A 23,554-nucleotide genomic window follows, 5' to 3' on the forward strand; every position below is an offset into this window, starting at 1 on the left:
TTTGCAGATACAGACCTGAGTTTCTTTGGCGTCACTTTTTGTATTTATTCCCTATACTGTGGTCTGGTCCTTTTTAACTTCAAAGTAATTTAGGGAGAGACGTTGGGCTGAAAGACATTTTGCATAGCCAAACCCATTCATTTGTGCTACTTTTTACCCCAAAATTAGAAACACAGGAAAATCTTTTACATGGAAAATACCATTGCAAATTTGCAAATTCGTGAAGCTTAGATATGTGCAGTGATTTCATAAAAGGTGCAGAAATTCAGGTTAGTATTCTTCAGAGGACACCCTGACAAAGTGAAAACTACTTTCCCTCCCTAAATAGACTTCCCATCACATTCCTTTTGGTGAGTAAGGAAAGAAGTGTGTGGAAACTATGATGAGATGAAGAGGGAGATTACCGTTATCATCCCATCTGAAATTGGAAAACAAACTTGGATGACATGCTCTTGTTAAGAATGTCATTGTGGGAGCACCCCCTGGTTGAAGCCCAAAGCTAGTCTGAGAGAGGATGGTTAATAAATCTCAAGTTTCTTTTATGATCTTTTTCCCCCTACTCTTTCCTGGTTTTGAAATTCCTTGGTTCGTGGCCTCGTGCCACGACTGGTGGAGAGTCATGGCTGGTTAAAGTGGACTATATGAATGGGAAGAGAATAGAGGCTTGTTTGTGAAGGCTGCATAACCAGTGTGATAATTTAGTTAACATGCTAAAAGATCTACCTAGGATCCACTTAATTATCCTAGTCATATGTGTTTGATAGGTCCAAGTGTGTCTGTGTATGTTTAAATTCTCTACTGAAAGACCATTTCCCCTTATCTTTTTCTGTTTATTCTCAGAGCTGTTTGTGATGCTGTGGGAAAGCTGGCAGTATTTTTTAAAATAAACATAGAACTAAAGAAATATTTTATGAGTAAGCAAGAGAACATGCCTGTTTTTTCTCAGTTTGTTCTTTCTAGTTAGTATTAAAAAAGAAAAATTCTATCACAAAAGATGGAATTCTCCCAGAAGTAATATTATTCAATAACGTTTAAATGTTTCTCCTGGGTTTGCACAGTGGTTACTGAGTCTCATCAGAGAGAAAGAGGAGAATGTAGACTTCCAAGTAGTGATTTGGAAAATATTATGGAATGTTTGGATATAAAGTTTTCCAGCTCACTGCTTCATGGGTTTTCTGCTTGTGGGAATGGTTTTTTGTTTTTTTTTTTTTGAATGAATGGAAGGAAAAGGCCTAATTCCTGTAAGAATTTTTGTGCAGAAGAAAATCAGAATTATTTTCTAAATATATAACTTATGTTCTGAGCAGATGGAACAAACCTTTAGGGATCTTGCACTGAACACAGAGTGAATTAATGTGGCAAAGACATTTAATTATATATTTAATAAAATATAGAGTCAACAGAAATTAAACATTTATAAAAAGCCATAGTTTAAAAAGTTAGTGAAGTTGCATAAAGAGGTTTGCCACAAATTTTGCAAGCTTGGCTTTTCCAAGAAGGCAGAGGTGGTGTCTTTTTTTCAAGTTAACTTTTGTGTCCACACTGCCCAGCCCATAGTCAGTGCTTATTGAATGAGTACATAGAAGAACAGGAGTTAGACATCAGACATGCTCTGTCTAGACTATTCCATATTGGTGGTGACTTTTAATTGTGATTAGTGCGTACATTGGTTAGGAATGGCTGCATAACAAATGATCTCAAAACATAGCTGTTTGAAACAGCAAACATTTATTCTGTCAGTTTTTGTGAGTCAGGAATCCAGGCACAGCTTGGCGGGGTGATCAGGCTCTTGAAATCTGAGAAGGCTAAAATGAAGGCATTAAGGTATTGGCTAGAGCTGCTGTCATCTAAGGCTGAACTGAGGAAAGAGCTTCTTTAAAGGTCACTCAGGTGGTTGTTGGTGAGATGTAGCCCCTTGCAGATCATTGGACCGAGGGCCTCAGTTCCTCACTGAGTGTTGTCCGGAGACCATCTTCTGTTCCTTCTTACGGTGGCCTCCGTAGGGCGGCTCACAACGTAGTGACTCACCTTCATCAGAGCGAGCAAGTGAGAGCAAGATAGAAGTCACAGTCTTCTGTGACCTAGTCTTGGAAGTGACACCTCATCACTTGGGTCATATGCTAGTCTCTTGAAGTGAAATAACTGAGCCCCACAGTGAAGGGAAGATTACTAAAGGGATGAATACCAGGAACCAAGGATCCTGGGGGCCTACCAGAGCCAGGAGAAGGAGGGGGTGGAGTCCTGGGTGCATCTCCACAGGCAGCAGCGGTCACCCCTCCTAACAATGTGGGCACCTTTTACATACCTTGTTGTGGGCTCGGGTCACAGTGACTACAAGTGTGCTTGTGGGAATTTTCCCTTACGAGATTGACTTCCTTAATGACAGAGACCTTGGCCTGTTTGGCACATAAGTATTTCAAAAATAAGGGAACTCACAAATTATAAAAGTTGGGTTGAGAGCTAGACAAGGTGGTATTTCTTCTCTTAACCTTTTGGGGAATCTTTTGGAGTTCTCCTGAAAGCAGGGCTGGAGATGCATATTTAAAGGCAAAGAGTTTGAGAGGTGGTCTCAGGGAGCAGGAATGAGGACGGAGGTGTGATGTTGAAGGAAAGCCGATATAACATCACTGCCATGGGCTCTGGGCTGTCACTGCAGTGACACAAATGGAAAGAGCCCCTCTCAGAATCATCCATTTGAAGGACTCCTCCCAGAAGCTGGAGTGTATCTACCACCTGCTCCCGTCCCTGTGGGTGGAAGGTTGTCCCAGAGGAATTACGTCCTCCTCACTCTGGGCCTGGCTGGCCCCTGTGGTCCTGGATAGTGCCTGGGGCAGAAGTAGAAAGATGCCCCGTGTGTGTTGGAGGTGGGGCAGCAGTAGCAGCAGGTTGGTCTGAGCTTGCTCCGGGGCCTCTCTGCAGCTGAGGCTCATGTTGCTGGGGGTCCAGGGTGGGCTGTGGGGAAGGAGGTGCCGCCCACCCCTGGTGTCTGCTACACTGGCAGAGGGGGCTGTGGCCTGATCTCAGGGGGAGCCTTGGACCCTCATGGACAGAGTGTGAAGGTGAAGGAGATCAAGGACCTGTTTGATCCCGACCTGGGCTGTAAATGGATGAATGCTCTTGTACAGTGGTTTGTTGAAGATTCATGCGTTTTACTTTACTATTTCCACTTGAACGTGCCAGTCAGTGTTACTGCTGTCTGGAGGAAAAGATTAGAAGTTCTGTGCGTTGTTTTTATCAGGAAGACACATTCTGACTGATTGCCTTCCTGATTTTCAGTCTGATTTACTTCTTATCAAGTTTTGAATCAAGTCCTGTATGTTTGCACAAAGACAACTCTATGCCCATATTACTGTAGGAGAATCTTGTGATTGTGCTTTTTGTGAAATTGGAATGTCCTTGCTTTAAGCTTTGACCTAGGCACGAGTTGTGGTTACATGGTTACATGGCCAGTGGTTAATTGGAGTCTTTTTCTATTGATTCTTGCATTTCACATATTAGGAACATCATAATTCAGTCTGTCGCTGTAAAATTTATGACATCGTTGAGAAGGCTTAAATTTTAATACAGCCCAGCTTATCAGTCTTTTTATAGGACTTTCGCTTTTCGTACGTATTTAGGAAATATGTTCTTATTCATAGGTCACAGAAATTTCTTTATTTTTTTTCTTCTAAAATTTTTAAAGTTTGTGTTTTGACATTAAGTTTCTCATTCATCTGGGTTTTTTTTTTTTCCTTAGTGTGGTATGTGTTGTGGATTAAATATGTTTTTCCAGGTGGAAAGTGAATTTTCACCACACTGAATTAGTGTATGTTCATGCTTGTTATTTTATCTCTCTCTCTCTCTCTTTTTTTTTTTTTTTTTTTTTTTACTATTTTCCCATCTGTGTAAGGGTCTGTTTTTGAGTTTTCCCATTGCCCCAGTCTGTTTATTCTCTAGTAATACTGCATGGTTTTAATCACTACAGTTTTATAATAAATCTTGACTTCTGTAGGACAAGTCCCCTGTTCTTCTATTCAGAATTGATTTGTATATTTTTGGCTATTTAGGATTCTAAATGAATTTTAGAATTCATTTGTCTAACTCCACCAAAACAAATATACTTGGAATTTTGATTAGAAATCCAATGGCTCTCTAAATTAATATGGGGCGTATTTGAGTCTTCCCATCTGTATATGGTATATTCTCCTATAATTCTGGTGTTCATTTGTGCCTATTAAAGTATTTTACAATTTTCACTATATAGATCTTGTTCATCCTTTTTTGTACAGTGTTTTCTGTACATTTATTCTTCTTAAAAATTGACTTATAACATTGCATTAGTTTAAGTTGTACAACATAATGATTTGATATATGTATATACTGTAAAATATTTATCATAAAAAGTTTAGTTAACAGTCTTCACCTCACATGGTTACAAAATTTTTTTTCCTGTGATGGGAACTTTTAAGATTTAACGTCTTCACCATTTTCAAATATACAACACAGCATTGTTAATACATTAGAGCTGTACATTACTTCCCCTGGACTGACTTACAAGTGAGAATTTGTGCCTCTGACCACCTTTACCCATTTTGCCCACCCCTTTACCCTCCATCTTTGGCAACCACCAATCTGTTCTGTTTCTGAGTTCAGTTTTTTAGATTCCACATAGAAGTGAGATTATACAGTATTTGTCTTTCTCTGTCTGACTTATTTCACTTAACATAATGCCTTCAGGGTCCAGTCATGTTGTCTCAAATGGTAAAATTTCTTTCTTTTTTGTGGTTGAATAGTATTCCATCATAGATATATGCTACATTTTCTTTATTCATTCATCCATCATTGGACACTTGGGTTGTTTCCATGGCTTCGCTGTTTACAATAATGCTGCGACGAACATGGAGGTGCAGATACTTCTATGCGACAGTAATTTTTGTGGCCTGTGGGTATATACCCAGGAGTGGAATTGATGATATAGTCGTTCTATTTTTAGTTTTTTGAGGATCCTTCATACCGTTTTCCATGGTGGCTGCGCCAATTTATATTCCCACCAGCAGTACAAAAGGGTTTCCTTTTTCCCACATCCTTGACAAACTTTATCTCTTGTCTTGTTGTTAATAGCCATTGTAGCAAGTGTAAGATAGCATCTTGTGGTTGTGATTTGCATTTCCCTGATGACTGGTGATGTTGAGCACCTTTCCGTGTACCTCTTGGCCACTGTATGCTTGTTCATCTTTGTACAGGTGTATTCCCAGATACCTTATGATTTTTGCAGCTATTGTGAATTGTATCTTTTTTCCTTTTATGTTTTCTAATTGGTCGTTTCTGGTATATACAAATACTGTTATTTTTGTACTTTGATTTTATATCTAAATTCTCTTTTGAAAAAAACAAAAACAAAATAAAGTCCCTTTTGAGCTCTTTTAATCATTCAAAAAATGTCTACAGAATCTCATGTTATTTTAGTAGAGATGTCCTATCAGCTGCAAATACAATAATAGCCTTCCAATTATTTGCTGCTTCTTTTTCTTTTCTTACTGCCTTGGTGAGGGCTTCTGGGACATTGTCAAATCATGGCAGAATCATAACAATTCTTACCTTGTTTCTGTGCAGCTGGAGACTTACATTCTTCTTTCTCATCGTCTCTGATCTGTCCTTCTGTAAACCCTGTTAGATGTGAAACATTAAAATTTCTTATTCTGCCCTCTATATTGGCAATTACATTTCTCCTTGTTGGTATTTTGGTAGTCCTTAAAACTGTGCTATATTTAAGCACTAGAATCATGGAATTGATATTGGTATAATATCTTTATTTAAGATACAGGTCAGCGGCTTCATTGATTTTTGGTTTTCTCTCCAACCTCAACTCTCTTGCCCTTACTTCCCTCCCCAGTCTCCCAAAGCCCATGCCTTACCCGTACACCCTCCTCCTCCACCAACAATACGAACACATTGGAGAGCTCTCTCTTAGCTAACTCTTCAATGCATTGGCATCTTTAGACAGTATAACAGTTTTCCAAGGGGTATCTTTATCTTACTAACTATTTTTATCAGATTCAAAGATATTTGGAAAGCAGTGATACTACAGAGTGAATTAAATGCGGCCGCCAGTTTTGAGGAAGCTGGGTGAAAGCTGGTCACTGAGTGCAGTGTCGCATGAAATGAGTGATTTAAGGACACGTAGAAGAACGTCTAATGGGCTCCACACGGCCCTTGAGCACCTCACACTCCTCAGAGTGAGTGGCAGCAGCGGCGGCAGGAAGAGGGCTGTGCTGCATGAGGGCTCTTTCTCCTGGAAGCCAGGACATGACTGAGACTGTAAGTCACTGATTTATGGCTCTCTTAGAATTGTGCTTTTAATGGAACAGTAAGGTTTTGGTTTTAGTATGTATTTGCATGTGCTTTACAAAACACCTCAGAGTACTTGAAGTCACTGAACTTAAAAAGCCAAATGGATAAATCAGTGCTACCTTAAACAAATTATTGAATATGTTACATTACTGATCGATTACGACCAGTGAGAGTTCTTTGGGGCAGTGGTTGAAGGCAGGAACTCTGTGGTTAATCTGCCTAGATTTGAATCCCAATTCCACTTCTTACCTGCTCTGTGATATCAGCCACATTTTAAACCTCTGTATACCTTTATTTTCTCATCTGTAAAATGGGGAGAGTAAAAGTGTCCGTTTCATAAAGCCATTAGGATGATTAAAGTAGTTAATGCATGTAAGACACAGTAAGAGTTTGGTCACAGTAAGTGGTGTATATATAACTGATAACTATTTAAAAACTCGTATTCACAAGAATGTTTACTCTCCTCTAAAGAACTTACAGTTTGATTGAGACAGTAAAATACGCTACCCTGGTCTTTACTATTGCACAAGAAGAGAGGTTCACATTTAGAGAGGTGTAGCTCAGAGTCGTGAAATACCTCTGTTCGTCTTGGAGTGCTTCAGGATTAGGTATTCCTTCCAGATTAAGTATTAAGGAGTTAAAGACAAAAGTCTTACAATGTTTCTTTAAATATCTGTTTCAGCTGCATAAGATTAGCACATTTTTCCTGGCAAGGAACACCGTTTCCTTTTTTTTGCTGGAGTAGTTTTTCGTCAGCAGCCTTTCTTGTTTTTCTTCCCAAACACTTCCCCTGCTTCTGTCTTTCTGTCATCTGCCCTCATTCTATTCCCCGCGCTTCAGCACTTTCCTCCCACCACTTCCCATCCTCTAACTTAAAAAAAAAAAAAACTTTGTTCATTGATTGTTGAGTGTGTTTCCTTCCTATTTTGCATTCCCCTGGGCGCCTGGGACAGAGTGGAAGTGCACTGACAGCATGGGAAAGTCACCGTGTCACCGTGGATGGACAGCTCTTCTATAATGCAGTCAGGATACACGACTGGGGGTGGGGGGACGAGAAGCAGTGCTTGGGTCTACTCAGAGGCAGGCAATGAAGCCATCTGCTTCCAGTCTGTAGTCACTGCTCAGTTATTTTCTAAGAGGTTAGCCGAGGATTTGCCTTGTAATTGGGTAACTGGAGGTACCCATTGCAAGCTTTTGCTGCATGTGATTTATGAGCAGATGGGGAATTTGAATCATTGGTGATCCCCACAAAGCCTAGAATCCCAGGTCTAGGCTCTATTGCTGTGTACATTCACCAGTGTAGAAAATGCACCAAACCCCTCACAAAATCAATTACGTAGAGTTTAAGCTAGAAGTGAAGGGGGTCAATGTTAGAGGTACTATAAATAAGTAGTTCCCAAAGCCATCTTGGTACCATTAATAACCAACGTTTATTAAGTGTTTTCCCATTCCATGCACGGGCTGAATATGGTATACGCATTATTTGACCTCACAACCCTGTGGAGGCAGCTGTTACCCCATTTCACAGATGCAGACATCTGTGGGTCTTGGGGACCATTTCCACCATGATAAAGTGCCTTCCACACGTGCTGTGTGTATCCCATGGGGCAAAGCCTAGCAAGTGGAACCACTAGGAAAAATCAAAATGCATTTTTTAATGTTCTCCAAATAAAGCAGGCTTTGGTTAAAGAGCAGAGAATGGAATTATAGCCGTGTGACCTAAACAGGAGGGTCCCTTTTTCTTGTACCTTAAAAAAAAAAAAAAAAAAGTTCATGCTCTCTAAGCATCCAGGGCCTTATTAATGAGAGGAAGTGAAAAGACAACCTTTCATCCATATACCCCACCCAAGAATTTATGGCAATTACTCACTCTTAGGGTAAAAACAAACAAAAAAAAACCCTTCATGATTGTCATTGTGTGACAGGGTGGCAGTGTTGTATCAGGCATTTGGTGTTGTAGTTAGGACTGGCTGTATGTGTAGGCCCTTACTCTGCTCCACATGTGAATCTGTGTGATAAGCAGCTACAAGATGAGAGAGAGGTCACTTAGACAGCAGCCTGCCCACATCTGCAGAGCCAGGCTGCTTCCCCCTTCCTGGGCCCCTGACCGGTCTCTGCACGGCTGCTCAAACAGATGAAACAAATCAAAACAGCTCTGAGAAGTCGAGTGCATCCCCCTGCTTAATTTAAACCCCAATCAAGTCTAATTATCAGAGCCATATTACTTGCCAGCAATAATTTGCTTTGGGTACAACTCAGAGCTACGTTGAAAATTTTATTTTGCCTTCAGAAAATTGGTTTACCTTTAAATTTTCCCCCCAGATTTCCCTGTGGAAAATTGGTTCTCTTAATTTAGGTATCTTGTAATATTTCTCATTAAAAAAAAAAAGTGTGGCATGTGATATCATTAAATTTTTTTCTAAATTGAAGTGACTTAAATGGGTTGACATATGTGCTGCTGTATAATTGTGCTGTGTTTTTGGAGCTCAAGTCAGTAATTACATCCATAAACTTATTGTCTCTGGTAAAATATGTTAACTGGTCTTTGACACAAAATTCATTAATTTGAATCAATATGTAAGGTTCTGAAATGCTCTAACAAAGCATCATTGACTGATGGGTATAATATAGTCTAAGACCCAAACATTTTTCTATGAACAGCAGTAAATGTAAACATTTTCTAAATAGCAAGTCAGTACTGTGACTCCTGAAATTCAGACAGTATAAAGCCTACAAGAAATCTGAACTATGGCATGATCCCAGTAATTGACTTCACTCATTTTTAAAACAGGGTATCTTGGTTATTTCTGATCTGTATAATGTGGAGCTAACCTTTGGAGAGGAACTTGGAATGTCGTGGAATTTCAAACCATCAGGTGGATCATGTGTAGTTACGGATGTGGATGCTGAGGTCCAGGAAGCCGAGGGCCTGCGACTGGCTTCCCTCACCCAGTGCCAGCAGGGAGGAGGCTGGCCCCCAGGCCTTCTCCCGCTGTGCCCCAGGGAGTGCCCCAGCTAACAGATTAGATGCAGACTAGCTTTTCTACTTTCCCAGTGTTGAATAACTTTAAAAGGCAAATTGGAGTGTGCCAGGGTTGGGAAGTAAATTTGAATTCAAAGTAAGAATTTCATCAAGAATCCAATCCCAGGGTTTTCTTTTGATTTGAGACTGCAGACCTACCAAAATGACATTAATGTGAAACCCTAACAAAAGAAAAAGCCCTGTCATTAGATACGCAGCACTTCACAGATAATATCTAGTTCACCCTTTCAGCATTTCTGGGAAGTGAGAGCCAGGGAAGAGAAGTAGCGTGTGGCTTCTCTGCTCAGACTGTTTGCCTCTCTTCCCCTTGAACACATAGGTGTGTTCGCAGCACTTCAGTGCTGATGCACATCCTGGATTCAGTGCAGCCAGGGCCATTCTGAAGGTGGAGCAGCACATGCTGCTGAAGAAACTCAGACTGGGCGAGGAGACGGAGAGAAAAGGGAAGCAGCCTGTATGGTTGCTGCTGTTAACTTTTGCTCAGTGATGGAGTGGGTACCTTTTATCATTCCTTTGACCTCCAAATCACTTTGCACCTTTCCTTCACGCCCCCTTCCCCCCCACCCTCCCCTCCCTCCTCTCCCCACTTCTCTTCCTCTCTTTTCCCCTCTCTCCCTTCCTCCCCACCCTCCCTCCTTTCTCTTGTCCTCTCTCCCTCTCTTTCCTCCCCTGGGGACCTGCATCCCTAGCTTCTGGGTGTCTGGTTGGGTGTGGCCCAGTAGGGAGCAGGTGATCCGAGTGGGGGAGGAGAGAGACTGGGGAAGGTGATGGAAGCCATTGTTCTCTGGCTCCACCCGGGGCACCGGCCCAGGCTGGCTATGTGATCTGAGTGGACTCTGCACACCCAGCTCTGTTCTGGGTTCTGGAAGCAGCTCCCTCCCTTTTGTCCCTTCTGGCCTAAGGGTGGTGAAGGAGCCCTACTCCTAAGTAATTCCTTTATCAAAGTTTTCTCAAACCACCCAATCTGAGGGTACTCTCTGATTCCTGCAGGAACCCTGACCGAAACATGGGGTGTGGATGAGCTGGGGCATCATATATAAATACATTTGCTTCATTTATTGGTTTGATAACTATTTATCCAGCATCCATCAAGTACCAGAACAACTTAGACAAAGCTCCTGGCCTTGTGGAGCTTAGTTTTAAAAAAAGACAAACACACGCACCTACAATGTAATGTCAGGCAGTAGTAACTGTTGGGAAGTAAAGGAGGACAAAGGGGAAAGGGCGTGATGGAGGGGTCCTCTTAGGGGAGGGGACCCGTGAGGTTTCCTAAATGGAGTGAATAGGCATACTTTGCAAAAATACAAAAAAGGAGTGCTTTCTAGTGGCGGGAACCTTAGGGACTCTGAGTTGGGAGAGTGCTTGAAGGGCTCCAGGAACAGCGGGAAGACCAGCGTGGCTGGAGTGAGTCGGGGGAGCAGTCAGAACTCAGAAAAGGAGCAGGGCTGGGTTGCCTGAGGCTTTGCTGGACCTGGAAGGACTTCAGGGGAGTGGAAGGGAAGGGGACTAGAGAGTTTGGAAAAGTGACACTATTAGGGTGGCTTTGTCTGCTGCTGGAAGGACAAAAGTAGTGGAATAGGGATGTGAGCCCAGCACTAGAGTCCGGGTGACTGGAGGCTGTTATCAGTTAAATTGTGTCTCCCCACGAACATGCTGGCCTCCTGGCCCCTCTGCTGTAGCATGTGTGCTTATTGAGGCGAGGTCTTCCAGAGGTAATCAAACGAAAAGGAAGTTTTTACGGTGGCCCCTAATCCAGTAAAACTGATGTCCTTTTAAATAAGGGGACATTTGGACCCAGAAGGAGACTGGCAGAGCAAAGATGATGTTAAGAGACCCAGGCAGAGGATGGCCACCTAGAGGCCAAGGAGAGAGTGAGGAGCAGACCCTTCCCTGGCAGCCCTTGGAAAAAACCGGCCTGGCTGACTCCTTGGCTCAGGCTTCTGGCCTCCGCACCTGTGAGACAGTGCGTTTCTGTTGTTGAAGCCACCCCGTTTGTGGGTTTTGTCACAGCAGCCCTAGGAAACCAATAGAGATAAATGGCTTGGATGAGACTGATCATGGTGAAAGTGAAAAGGCTGAATTTGAAATACATTATGAAGATTAGACCAGGGGGATTTGCTGATGGGTTAGGCAGGGGTGGTGGGGTTGAGGTTTGGCCCATGGGAACTGAGATTAAGGATGAGACAGCAAGGTACACTCCTAGGGCATTGGATGAGTGATGCCCTTTCCTGGAGATGAGGAACACTGAGGAGGACAGACTTGGGGGACAGAGGTCCAGGTCCAGAATGGGGTCATGGACATGTGAAATTTGCAGTCCTTGTTTGACTAGGCACTTGGGGTTGAGGGGGGTGGTTTGAGGTTTTTTTTTTTTTAATGAAAGTACTGGGGATTGAACCCAGGACCTTGGGCATTCTAAGCATATGCTCTACCACTAAGCTGCACCCCCACCCCCTGAGGGAGATGCTATGACAGAGCTTGGGCTACTGCCTCCCCCCGTCTGCCGCCCGAGGTGGCACGGACACCACTGGTTGTGCCTGGGTGACTCTAGTCAGTGCACAGATGTTTTTATATAGTGCTGAATATATTTTTCTTGATACATATTAGAACAAAATGTAACGAGCACAACCAAGCCATGGTTTCAAGATGTTACTGCTTAAGCCTTCATTAAAAACTGTAGTATGTAAGTTCTGAAAAAAAAAAAGGCAGAATCTTTGTAAACAAAACAATTAAGAAAGGGATAGTATAGGAGATGTAATAACACATGTCCCTGGATGTCGGGGAAAAAGTAAGTAAATGACTGAAGTTTGGGACACAACCTAAAGCATCTAATTGTAAGGCATTTCGAGGTGATTCCTGTCTCAGTACAGTTTAAGAACCCTTCCTTGGTTTTTAACCGCTGGCCAAATCATCAGTTTCGCAGTGGAGACCAACATCTGTTTCACAGGGGACTCGCCTAGCTGGGATAGGGTGCGTTGCCTGTAGTGCTGGCTAGTGTTGTTTCATGATGTAGAACATGCTTCTCACTGAGCATCACAGTGAGAAGTTAGAAGGCCGCTGTCACAGCGTTTGCTTTCACAGGTGGGAGTGTCCCTTCTCCTGCACCATTTTGGTGACTCTTTTCTTGAGCCAAGTTGAAAAACCTGGATTTGAAAGGAGACAAGAAAAAATGATGTACTTTCATCTTTACAAGGTTATGAATTATGGAGGTTTTCATAAATTACTGTAGGATTAGTTCCACAGGCTTTAGAATCCTATGATGCCATGGTCGGATATGTGCTCTAGCTTCTAAATGGTACATTTCTTCCCCATTCATTTGGGTTTCTGATCCCTATTTTGATACACCTGGTAATGGCTAAATCTCCCCCAGCTTGTGAATTCTTCCAGTCGATTTATTTTCATGGAGTTTTTTGACTTCACATGGTCCTAGATTGCCTTATTGATGTGCAGGGGTTCCTTTATCAGAGCCTGTTTGCAATAGCTTTGTTGTACATACTTAAGTATAGTGTTGAGTGAGAGCTTCAGTTGTGGGAGGACTATATTTAACACAGACGAAGGGATGTCTCAGAGTTGGGAGAAAAAGTTTATTCTTACCTGAGAATGCATGTGCTTCTTAGAATTACACCTGTTTTGAATGGACTTTTAAGAAGTCCTTCTGGAGCCCTTGAGACAATTATGTGATTTTCTATTTTTTTTCTCCCTTATATTAAAATGTCTAGGCTGGAAATGTCTAGTGGTAGTTTTTGGGTTTTTTTCCCAAAGGTAATGGGAATAATGCCAAGCATTAGTTTTAAATTTTCCTTGTGGCTCTAATTTTGAAATAGAGTAACTTAAACATGATTTAAAGAGTTAGGTATTTAAATAATCTGATGTCAGCCACTAAATTCATTGGGCATCCATTATTTCACATCTGATATACTGTTTTCCATAGAGCATCCTTGTAAATATGTTTATGAAATGCAAATTAGGCTAAAGTACTACGCTATCAGATCTGTAATGTTTAGGGAACAATAATTTTTTTAAAAAGTATGATCTGCGGTGTTAAGGGATGTTTATAACTTCTAAAATGACTTACTTAACAGAAGAAGACTTGATGAAAGCACTTAGCATGGAGATGAAATATGTCTCATTAAGTTTCCAGATTATGCACATGTCAACACTTCTTTTGTCATCTTTCAATAGTTACTTACATAACCGAGGGCTGCTACTTTTATTAGTGGTGGTTATCACAACAAAATGTTTCTGGTAAGTTGACCTAAGCAATGTAATGTGCTTCTGTTTGCACAAAACTAACTGTGAGGAATCCAGCCCTCCTCCCCTCCCCTTGCAGTAAAGAAGCCCTATTTACATATGTAAATAAGCCATTCAGTTGAGAGCCCTGTGGGGCCCACCTAGGTCCAATCTGTTATTGTGCTGATGTTGGTAGCATTAACCTGGAGGTAAATGGTACCAGGAGACTGATGTCTCAGTCTGGAAAGACATATACCAGCCGCTGAAGGCTGTTGTTTAGGAGGAGAAATGAATTCTTGGGACTAAAAATTTGGGAAAAGAAAATGAAGTCACAAATTTTGTCTTTAATGTTGGCCCGAGTGGTAGAATTTAGTGTTGTTCTTGAACATGGAAAGGATATTGGTTTCCTGCAATGCCAATTATGAGAACCCTGTTTTGCTTTTTCAAGAATGCAAAATATTTCACAATTGAACTGATAGAGCCGACTCTGCTCAGAAATGCACTATGTGCACCTTCCCTGGCAGTGTGAGGGAATCAGCCGGCAATAAAAGAGGAAAGCTTTTAAATTAAGGTCTTCCTGATGTGAAGAAGGGGGCATGTCCAGTTTCTAATGACTTAAATTCTCAAAAGTTCCTAATTAGAATCTAGTTAAGTACACCTTTCTGCAAAGCCTCAGTAAGTCTAGAATACACAAGCCACAGACCATCACCAACTGTTTTTTTCAACAGTAGGATACAATGTGACTGTTTTTGAAAATTAAGATCTGTTTAAGTCATGAATCATATGGCAAAAAACTTGCTGTGAGCTGTTCAGAATTCCTTTATTTCTTCTTCATATGCAATTCATTAAAATAACATTCATCCTCCTCCTCCGGCTGTTCTTTGGTTTCTATTAAGATGTATTACTGGAATCTGTGTAAATATATTGATTATCTCACAGACCTGTTTGTTCATCTCAAGCAGACTGTTGTTAGAGTCATTGTACTTGGTAATAAATGGGACAAAATGGAGATTAGGTTTTAAAAACCCACCTGCCCCCTCCATTCCCATTGAAGGATATGCTTGCTCTCTTTAAACCAGCCTTTCACAAACTGGGAGCTGAAGATTGAGATTTAATATCAACATCTGCCCCCTGCTGAGTTCATGGTGCAATTAGCTAATTAAAAAAAATAACATTTTCACCTTGGATTCAGAAGAAGAGCAATAAACCACAGGCTGAGAATTTAGTTAATTTGCACATTGACTGTAATTGTGTATTTAACGGCAAGATTAATTTTTTTTTCTGATGAGTGGGAGCCTGGCACTGTGCTTTGGAACTCTTAAATGAGTTGTAATCATTCCGTGGGGAGGTTGATAAGGGCAGGTAGTTCTCCAGATATATTAATGAGGATAATTGTTTATTTACCTCTGATAACTCTTTTAAGGAGAAAAAAGCATTTAAATCACTTTCTGATAAACCATTAAATTTAAAGGCTACTTTTCAAATACCACTAAATAAATCTTTAAAAAATATATATTTCTCATAGAAAAACTGTTGATTCTATTGAATGGCAAGTCCTACTCTGTTTTTTGTTTGTTTTTGTTTCACCAAATATTCAGTGAATTAATGAGCGTTATTTTTGCTGTGAAAGCTTTGGTACATTTTCTAGGTCAACTGAGCTTTAAAACTATTTCCTTGCATTTTTTTCAGAAGAGGGTAGGCAAAGTATGCATGTTGGCAGGGCAGTTAGTAGGAAAAACATAATCCTGACTTGCAATCTGCTACTTGTGACATTTCCTTTTTGAAAGGTAAGCGTTATACTTTGGATACCGAAGCAGTGATTGTTGGCAATTCAAGTGGGTGTGATTGATCCATGTCTTAAAAGTAATGGAGCTGTTATTCTTAGAGAAAAAAGAAAAGAATTCTTAAGTATTGTAATACAGACATCGCATTTTTACCCAAGTAGCAGGGTTTTTCCCCTCTTCTCTGTGAGCAAATGCTAACGCTCATCTGAGGGATATTTTGCTCCCTGTGTAGACGCCCACTTGGACTAGGGGCTTTACGCTCAGGGGTTTTCTGAGACCATCTCTCTGTTGCTTTCATCTCCCTGACCCTGAAGTTGATGCTGACAGTGGGCAGTGCTTGCTTCTTAAATTCTTGTTTACTTTTGCCCAACTTTGAGAGATGGAGAAGTGAAACGCTGTACCATTGGGGGGGGGGTGCTATTCCAAACTTTCCCTTTAAAATATAGTACTTTAGGGTTTTTTGGTGTCTGTTTGACATGGAATGAGTGATGGAGAGGTGTTCAGCCTTTCTATGTGATCCATTTGTCCTATATGTATATGACAGCTGGTATAAGAAAGCCCACCCTTTTATACCATTTAGATTATAAATGTAATGTTGAGCCAATAAAATTTAATCACATTCAGGGGCAGAGTTTTTGGTGGGTGCCCGACACCAGGAATTCTGCCAGAATGACCGAGAGAGGAGTGGCTAAGGCAGGAGAATTTTCATGGTTTTGAGAAACACTGTGATTTCCGTATCTTTTTGGTGATACCCAAATAGGTGGCAAGTCTAAGAATGCCCCTTAATACTTTCTGTTATTCTAGGAAGATTGACTTCATACTCAGGGAAATCATGCTCCAGTTTTCCTTAGTATCCTTGAAATATAATTAGAGACAATATCAGGTAAGAGAAAAATACAGGTTTGAAGGGGAATGTGATACCGTGAGATGTTTATCACACATGCGCGTATGTATATGTACATATACACAAGGCTCTTTTTAACAAAATGACTTGCACGTGGCATGTGCTTTGTGGGGAAAAAATGTGTCGTGCTTTTATTGTTGGATTTTAGCTAAAACAGACAAGTACAGTGCCGTTAAACACTGTCCCTCTCCCTTTTCTGACCATGTTCCCATCATCCCATGACCCCTCTGTCCGCTCCCACCTCGTTCATCCCCATCTTCCATCCCCTGTCAGGAAGGGCAGCCTCCGAAGAGCCATTTCAACTCAGCCCGACATCGCCAGAGACTAGTGGACCCAGCTGCTTCAAAAGTGAGTGTGTCCTGTCGCATGGTGCATGGCGGTGTGTTCCCACTGCGGAGAATGGGGTGGTGGGGGATTACTTATGCTTGTATACTTGAAGGCCTGAGAGGTGGCAAAGTCTTCTCTGTTAATTCAAGACCACTTGTAGCAAGGGAGTTCCTGTGTTGAACAACTAGACTTGGAAACAAGCAAAACCCTGATCAGTAGCATCTGCTGGTTTCTGTGGTGTCAGTGCTCCCACCACGGCCAGTTTCAAGTACCAGTGTGGCAAAAGTGACCTCAGACCTGGGAAGAGATGCCCAGTGAAGCTCTATTATGTACAGATACAACTGACAAATATCCTAGTAAAGTATAGCAAATTAATTAGGAAGTGAATCAATTTTGAGTATCTCTTACCTTTGTTTTCAGTATATTTCATTGGTAGTTTAGGTATTTTTTAATCGGCAATAAGGGTTGTATATAACAACTGGATTATAAAATTCCTGAAAGCTTATTGAGCTGGTGTGGGTGGGCTCCAGTATAGGAGTTACATGTGTGATACATTATTGAGAATTGTCTTTATCCAACTTGGTCATGCGCAACTCTTCTGGTCTAGAGAAATGTGGCTGAGGTTTTGAGCTAACGTAACTTGCAGGCCAGTCCTGCTGCACACAGACTTTCATTAAACAGATATTTACTGGCAAACAGGCACAAGGCATAACTGTAGCCTGTCCTGTAAACTCAGTGAAGTCCCTGCTCTTTGGCTTTGTAGGTGCCCCAGCCAAATCTTTTTGGAAAGTTCCACTCAAGGTTAATGACCTGACTACTTTCCAGAGGCTGGCTGCTCTCACTTTTGTGGTGGGCATTATGTAGTGGGGGCACCTCTGACCCAGCCACTGGGCATGAGGCCACTGAATGTTTGTTTGCACCTTGGGTGCCAGTCTTAAGGGCCTAACTTACAGACCTTCATAAATTTTTACGCCTTGTTCATTCAGGGGCAGAGAATATCTCAAAAATGATTTTTACCAATTCACTTTCCTTAAATACCACTAGAGTCAACAATGAAAGCCTGTTTCTAGCATCCATTATACTGACTGGGAGGCCACTAATTTTGATTTCAGCATTGAAAACCCATTTCAGTACGCCAGTGAGCAAAACCTCCAGTGTGACCTAGATTTGGATACCTCTGACGTAAGGCTAGTTGACCATGCTGGGGGAGTAAATTCTGACCAGGGCTCCTAACTGTATTTGGATATTCTCAGTACATCAGATTTCATTGCTTATGTGGAAGTATTTGAAAGTGGACTCCAGGCGTCATATCCCTTTGTTACATTTATTAAATGCCTGGGCTGTCCCCTTCCCCAAGCTCCAGACAGCTCACTTTGGCTTAGGATCCTTGTGATGATGTCATGAAAGCTGGGTTAGTATGTGAGGGAGAAAATAAACTAGCGCTAAATAACCTGGGTGTTTTCATCAGGTAAGAGGTGAATCTTGCTGAAGTGGAACACATCCCCTCTGTCTCAGACCCCACCTAAAAGTTCTAATTAATGAGGCACTGAAACGGCATGTGATTCAGCACATTCACTGTTAGACTCAGGTGTACCTCTGGGTCAGCGGTGTTGTTCTGGTTCAACTCAGCACGTGCTTTTGTTCCTCATCTTTCTTTTTTCCCGTGCTCATTTCATTCTGCTGTGGCATTTTCAGAAATTCTGTGCCTCACCAGGCAAAGTGTTATGTATTACACTGTAAATGAACTGGATTTCTTCTGTTGATGGTGAGAGTCTTTCTGTTGTTCCATTTTGTTTTGAGTAAGGAACATGGCTTCTTTTTCTAGACACGCTCTAAGAGGAACTCATTAAACAGCTATAAAGAAGATGTCTGGTGCCTTAATGTGCTGTATGAATAGGTTCAGCCAATGTTAACAAAGAGATTTTAAAGGTCAAGTTCTTTTCTCCCCAAAATACTGCAGTACTAGAAATTTGAGAAAGGCCTACAATTTCTTTCTAACATTAGGAGCTGTTGGCGGAAACCACATTTGCTGTGTGGATGGGTTACTTGGACAGTAAATAGCAAATGGAAATGTGCATCCGTGTAGCCAGTGACCTTTCATTGTGAGTACATTGGTTTAGAATCTACACTGTGTTATTTTCAACTGAATAACCTGAGTTACAGTAAAGAACTCTGGCAAATGAAAGATGCCCATGTTCTGGGGGTCAGTAACAATTTACGGCAAACCAGCTGCCAGTTCTTTTGAGAACCCTGGTTTTGTTTTGAGTGTCAGCTTGGGAGAAGTGCGATCAAGTAGAGGCACTTAGTTTCCCATTTGCAGTGCGGAGTGGTGGGAGGAATCCTGGACCGGGCTGTACAGTGGGCGTTGTCATAAGCCAGCTCTGTGGCCGTGCGCAGCCACTCAACACTCAGCCCCCACTGCTCGAGGTTTTCTCATGTATGAAAGGAGTTTATGAAGTGTTCTCTTCATCACATTATGGAATTATTTTTCTTTTCTGTCAAGGCTATTTAAAACTAGATACTTGACCACTTAGTCTGAGATTTTGCAGTGGTATTTCTCAATCCTAAAGTCCCTCTGCGAATGGCATCCTTTCTCAGGACTTGCAAAGCATTATCACTGGGCAGTCTTCCATCAGTGTTTTCAGTGAATGTAAATTTTTTTAAAACTTTAAGGCTTTGGGGAGAGTATGGAGCAGAAATCAGGGGCTCATTTTCAGCCTGAGGAGTTGGCTTTTTTTTTCCCTCTAGCCTGAATTTTTTTCTCTTAGTCTTAGAATGCCTTTGTGCTTTGAGTATAGGAAAACAAGCTATTAAATCTGTTTTATTTGAAAAAGAGGTAAAGAGTTAAGGAGAAATCAGAGATAAGTAATGTACCGCTGATTGGCTAAGCTTGTCCACTGGGAATTTCTATAGTGTCTTTTATTTGGAGAATATGCTCACCTGTCCGTCCCCCAGTATGAATGCTCTTAACACAGTGAATGAACAAAGAGTGAGGCAAAACGGGCAGTAGGAATAGTAGTTCAAGGACCACAGAGCAGTTATTGGCAGAGCTGGTAAAGGCCTCTGTTAAATAAAAATCAGTTTGATACGGGAGCATTAGGGACACGATCTGGGGAGACAGGAGGTGGACAGAAAAGAACACGAGAGATGCAGAGGATTCGTTTTCAAATCTCCTGGCATTTCAGCACAAAAGGATGATGAAGATTTATTCTAGATGAGCTGTCATTTTTCATCAGAAGCTTTGCTGATCCGGAATAAATAGGTTCGTAAAGACGGTATTGAAATTTTGAGCTTGTGAGAGTAAGTAGCGGTCGGCATAGCATCTAATAAATTTCAAAACCAGAAAGTGTTGTCACATTCCAGCCTCTTAAAAAAAAAACCAAACTCCCCAAATGGACAGACATTCCAACTACCAAAACCCTACATATAATTCTAAGATACATGGTTTCAACCTGCTGTAGGGCTGGAAAATCCTTTATACTAATTCTCAACGATTTCTCTACCTTTTTCTAATGAGAACAAGGTTTATAAAACCTGGGCTCCCCTGCTGGGAAAATCAGCCCAGAGCTATCTCAGAGCGGATGGTCTTCTTTTCTTACTGCTATAAACCTTTTAGGATTGATCCTTTTTTCATTTTTATCTATCTGAAGAGTAAATGTCTCTGAGACCTTAGAAACCCACTATTCAGAGGGGGCAGGAGGCTGCATTGACCAGAGTTCATAGTTGCAAAGATGAGGTAGAATAAAGGTGATGGAAATCATGGAATTGTGTTTCTATAATAGCAGAGGAAAATAGGTTGATTTTTAAGCACTAAGGGGATAGGCTTTAAAATTTCTACATTTTAGAAATGTAGAAATTTTAAAGCCTTATATTGAGTTTCTGGATGGTAATTAACACCTTCCTAGTCCCAGGAATTTCAAGTGTTAAAGAATAATTTCTTCTTTTTTGGAGGCTGGAATATTTGTTACTATGTTTAAGGATATGAAAAGGAAGGGAAGGGGCTGGGAAGATTGGTTGCCGTAATTAGTCTGGGACTATTTTAGTCACATATGTTGTACTATGTAAACTTTTTTACAAAGGCTTTTAGGGGTGATACATTGCTGATGGAAATTTTTTTTCTTTTCTGTCATTTTATATATATATGGTTTTTAAAAAAATTTTATTGAAGTAAGTCAGTTACAGTGTATCAATTTCTGGTGTACAGCACAATGTCCCAACCATGCATATACACACATATATTCGTTTAGTAATATGATGAAAATTTTTGAGGCAGCTTATAGTTTTGTTTTTTGGTTTTTTTTTGCTTGTTTGTACATCAGCCATCTACAGATTACCTCTGATCCCAGCTACAGTGGGCACGATTACCTTCATGTTCAGGAAGAGCCTCAGGGGGCTATACTTACCACGTGATGGCTTCCTGGCACACCTGTGCATAACACACTGGCAGACAGTGCAGAGAAATTACATACTTGCAGGAGGCCACAGAGCTAGTACAAGGTGAAGCCCAGTGAGTCCCTGCACTTAGCCGTCATGCCACGACCTTTGCACCACCATCTAGGAGGGGCTCCACCCTTTCCCAGTGGGCACCCTGTACTAAGCGGCATTTCTCAGGGTTCAAAAAAAGGTAGCCACTACTCCCAAGTTGATGTTCTTTCTGCCTCCAGGGCCAGAGACCTCCTTTGACCTATATCCCACTCTCCTGCTACCTGAATCCATGCTACTGTGGACCTACATCATGCTGCAAAGCTATCTAGAAAGCATTCATTCTCCTTACTGTTCCTATGTGTGACTATCCCAGCTTACAAGGATTTATTTCTCTTTTTTTAATATATATATATATTCCTTTTCATATTCTTTTTCATTATAGGCCATTATAAAGTTTTGAATAGCATTCCCTGTGCTATACAGTAGGACCTTGTTGTTTATCTATTTTATATATAGTAGCATTTGCAAATCCTGAACCCCTAATTTATCTCTTCCCACCCCCTTATCTCCCTGGTAATCATAAGTTTCTTTTCTATGTCTGTGAGTCTGTTTCTGTTTTGTAAATAAGTTAATTTATCTTTCTTTTAGCTTTCACATATGAGTGATATCATGTGGTATTTTTATTTCTCTTTCTGGCTTTCTTCACTTAGTGAGACAATCTCCAGGTCCATCCATGCTGCTGCAAATGGCATTTATCCTTCTTTATGGCTAAATAGTATTCCATTATATAAATATACCACAACTTTATCCATTCACCTGTCAATGGACATTTACATTATTTCCATGTCTTGGCTTTTGTAAATAGTGCTGCTGTGAACATTGGGGTGCGTGTGTCTTTTGAATTAGAGTTCCCTCCAGATATATGCCCAGGAGTGAATTGCTGGGATGACATGATACTGTATATAGAAAACCCTAAAGACTCCACACACAAACTACTAGAGCTGATAAACAAATTCAGCAAGGTAGAAGGATACAAGATTTATATACAGAAATCCATTGCATTTCTTCACACTAACAGTGAAATATCAGAAAAGAAAGTTTAAAAAATGCTTTTAAAACCATATCAAAAAATAAAATAGGAATAAACCTGCCCAACGAGGTGAAAGACTTATATACAGAGAACTATAAAACATCAATTAAGGAAATTAAAGATGACTTAAAGAAATGGAAAGATATCCCATGCTCTTGGATTGGAAGAATTAATATTGTTAAAAATGGCCATATTACCCAAAGCAATCTACAGATTTAATGCAATCCCTGTCAGATTATCCAGGACATTTTCACAGAACTAGTAAAAATAATCCTAAAATTTACATGGAATCACAAAAGACCCAGAATTGCCAAAGCAATACTGAAGAAAAAAATTTATTTTTCTGTTTTTAACAGAATTTTGGACCTAACAGATCAGTTGAAAAATGGGCAGAGGGCACTCCAATTTTTTTAGCCTAACATCTCTGACACATACAAGTAATTTTACCGAAAGTGGATTCCACTTACTTATTTTCCATGATGCTCTCTGTAAGGTATGATATAAACATAATATTAAAGCATTCAAAATTGTGGGACTAAAACATGCCTTTGGAATTCAGTTCCGATAGTTTGTATTGAAGGATTTGGCTGTCTTGTGGTCTAGCACACAGTGGGATTTAGGGCACAAGCTTGAAGGTGACTATAGCCTACTGCCTTTTGAAGAATCTCTCACTAATCTACTAAAAAAATCTTCTTGTAACACAAAAATGTACAGATATTGTAAGTTTGATACTATCCCAAAGATCTTGGAGACTGATTTTTTTCCTGTAAGCGTAACATGTCCAAGAAGTGCAGATATCAATTACCTTTCACACACTGACTGTACCCGGTAACAGCACCAAGATTTAAAAAACGGAGCATTACAAAGATTATCATACTAAGCGAAGTAAGTCAGACAAAGACAAACATCAGATATCACTTATATGTGGAATCTAAAAAAATGATACAAATGAAATTATTTTCAAGACAGAAATAGACTTGCAAACAAATTTGTGGTTACCAAAGGGGAAGCAGGGGAGTAGGGGAGACATAAATTAGGAGTTTGGTATTAACAGATACAAACTACTATATATAAAATAGGTAAACAACAAAGACCTACTGTATAGCACAGGGAACTATAGTCAATATCATATAATAGCCACTTTCTTTCCTTCTCTCTTTTCTCTCCTTCTCTTTCTTTCTTTTCTTTCCTTTCTTTTCTGTCTCCCTCTCCCTCTTTCTCCTGCCCCCTTTCCCTCTCCCCTCCCCCTCCTTCCTTCTCCTCCTCCTTTCCCTCCCAGCTGGCAAAGTTTACAGAGACATAGGTGAATTGTTGCAGCCTAACTTCTCTTGTCCTTAGGTGGATTTTTTCCCCAAGGGCTTTAAAAAACTGCTGAGTTAACATTTGTTGACTTTTCTCAGGTCATCAGAGTTGTGCTTGCCAAA

The 23,554-nt window shown here is 40.8% G+C and overlaps 1 protein-coding gene across 8 annotated transcripts in view; it reads left to right on the forward strand.

Moving 5' to 3' along the window:
- MAST4 (microtubule associated serine/threonine kinase family member 4) overlaps positions 1–23,554 on the forward strand; it is a 514,312-nt gene that overhangs the window by 228,453 nt on the left and 262,305 nt on the right. For 3 of the 8 annotated variants that reach the window (XM_074359140.1, XM_074359156.1, XM_074359161.1), the window contains one exon: positions 16,562–16,636. The exons of the other annotated variants lie outside the window; for them this stretch is intronic. In XM_074359140.1, coding sequence (XP_074215241.1) covers positions 16,562–16,636 — 75 coding nt within the window. The remainder of the gene's footprint in view (positions 1–16,561; positions 16,637–23,554) is intronic. 8 annotated transcript variants of the gene reach the window in all.

The sequence above is a fragment of the Camelus bactrianus genome, chromosome 3 (genome assembly GCF_048773025.1).
Source record: "Camelus bactrianus isolate YW-2024 breed Bactrian camel chromosome 3, ASM4877302v1, whole genome shotgun sequence".
In the NCBI taxonomy this organism is placed as follows: Eukaryota; Metazoa; Chordata; class Mammalia; order Artiodactyla; family Camelidae; genus Camelus; species Camelus bactrianus.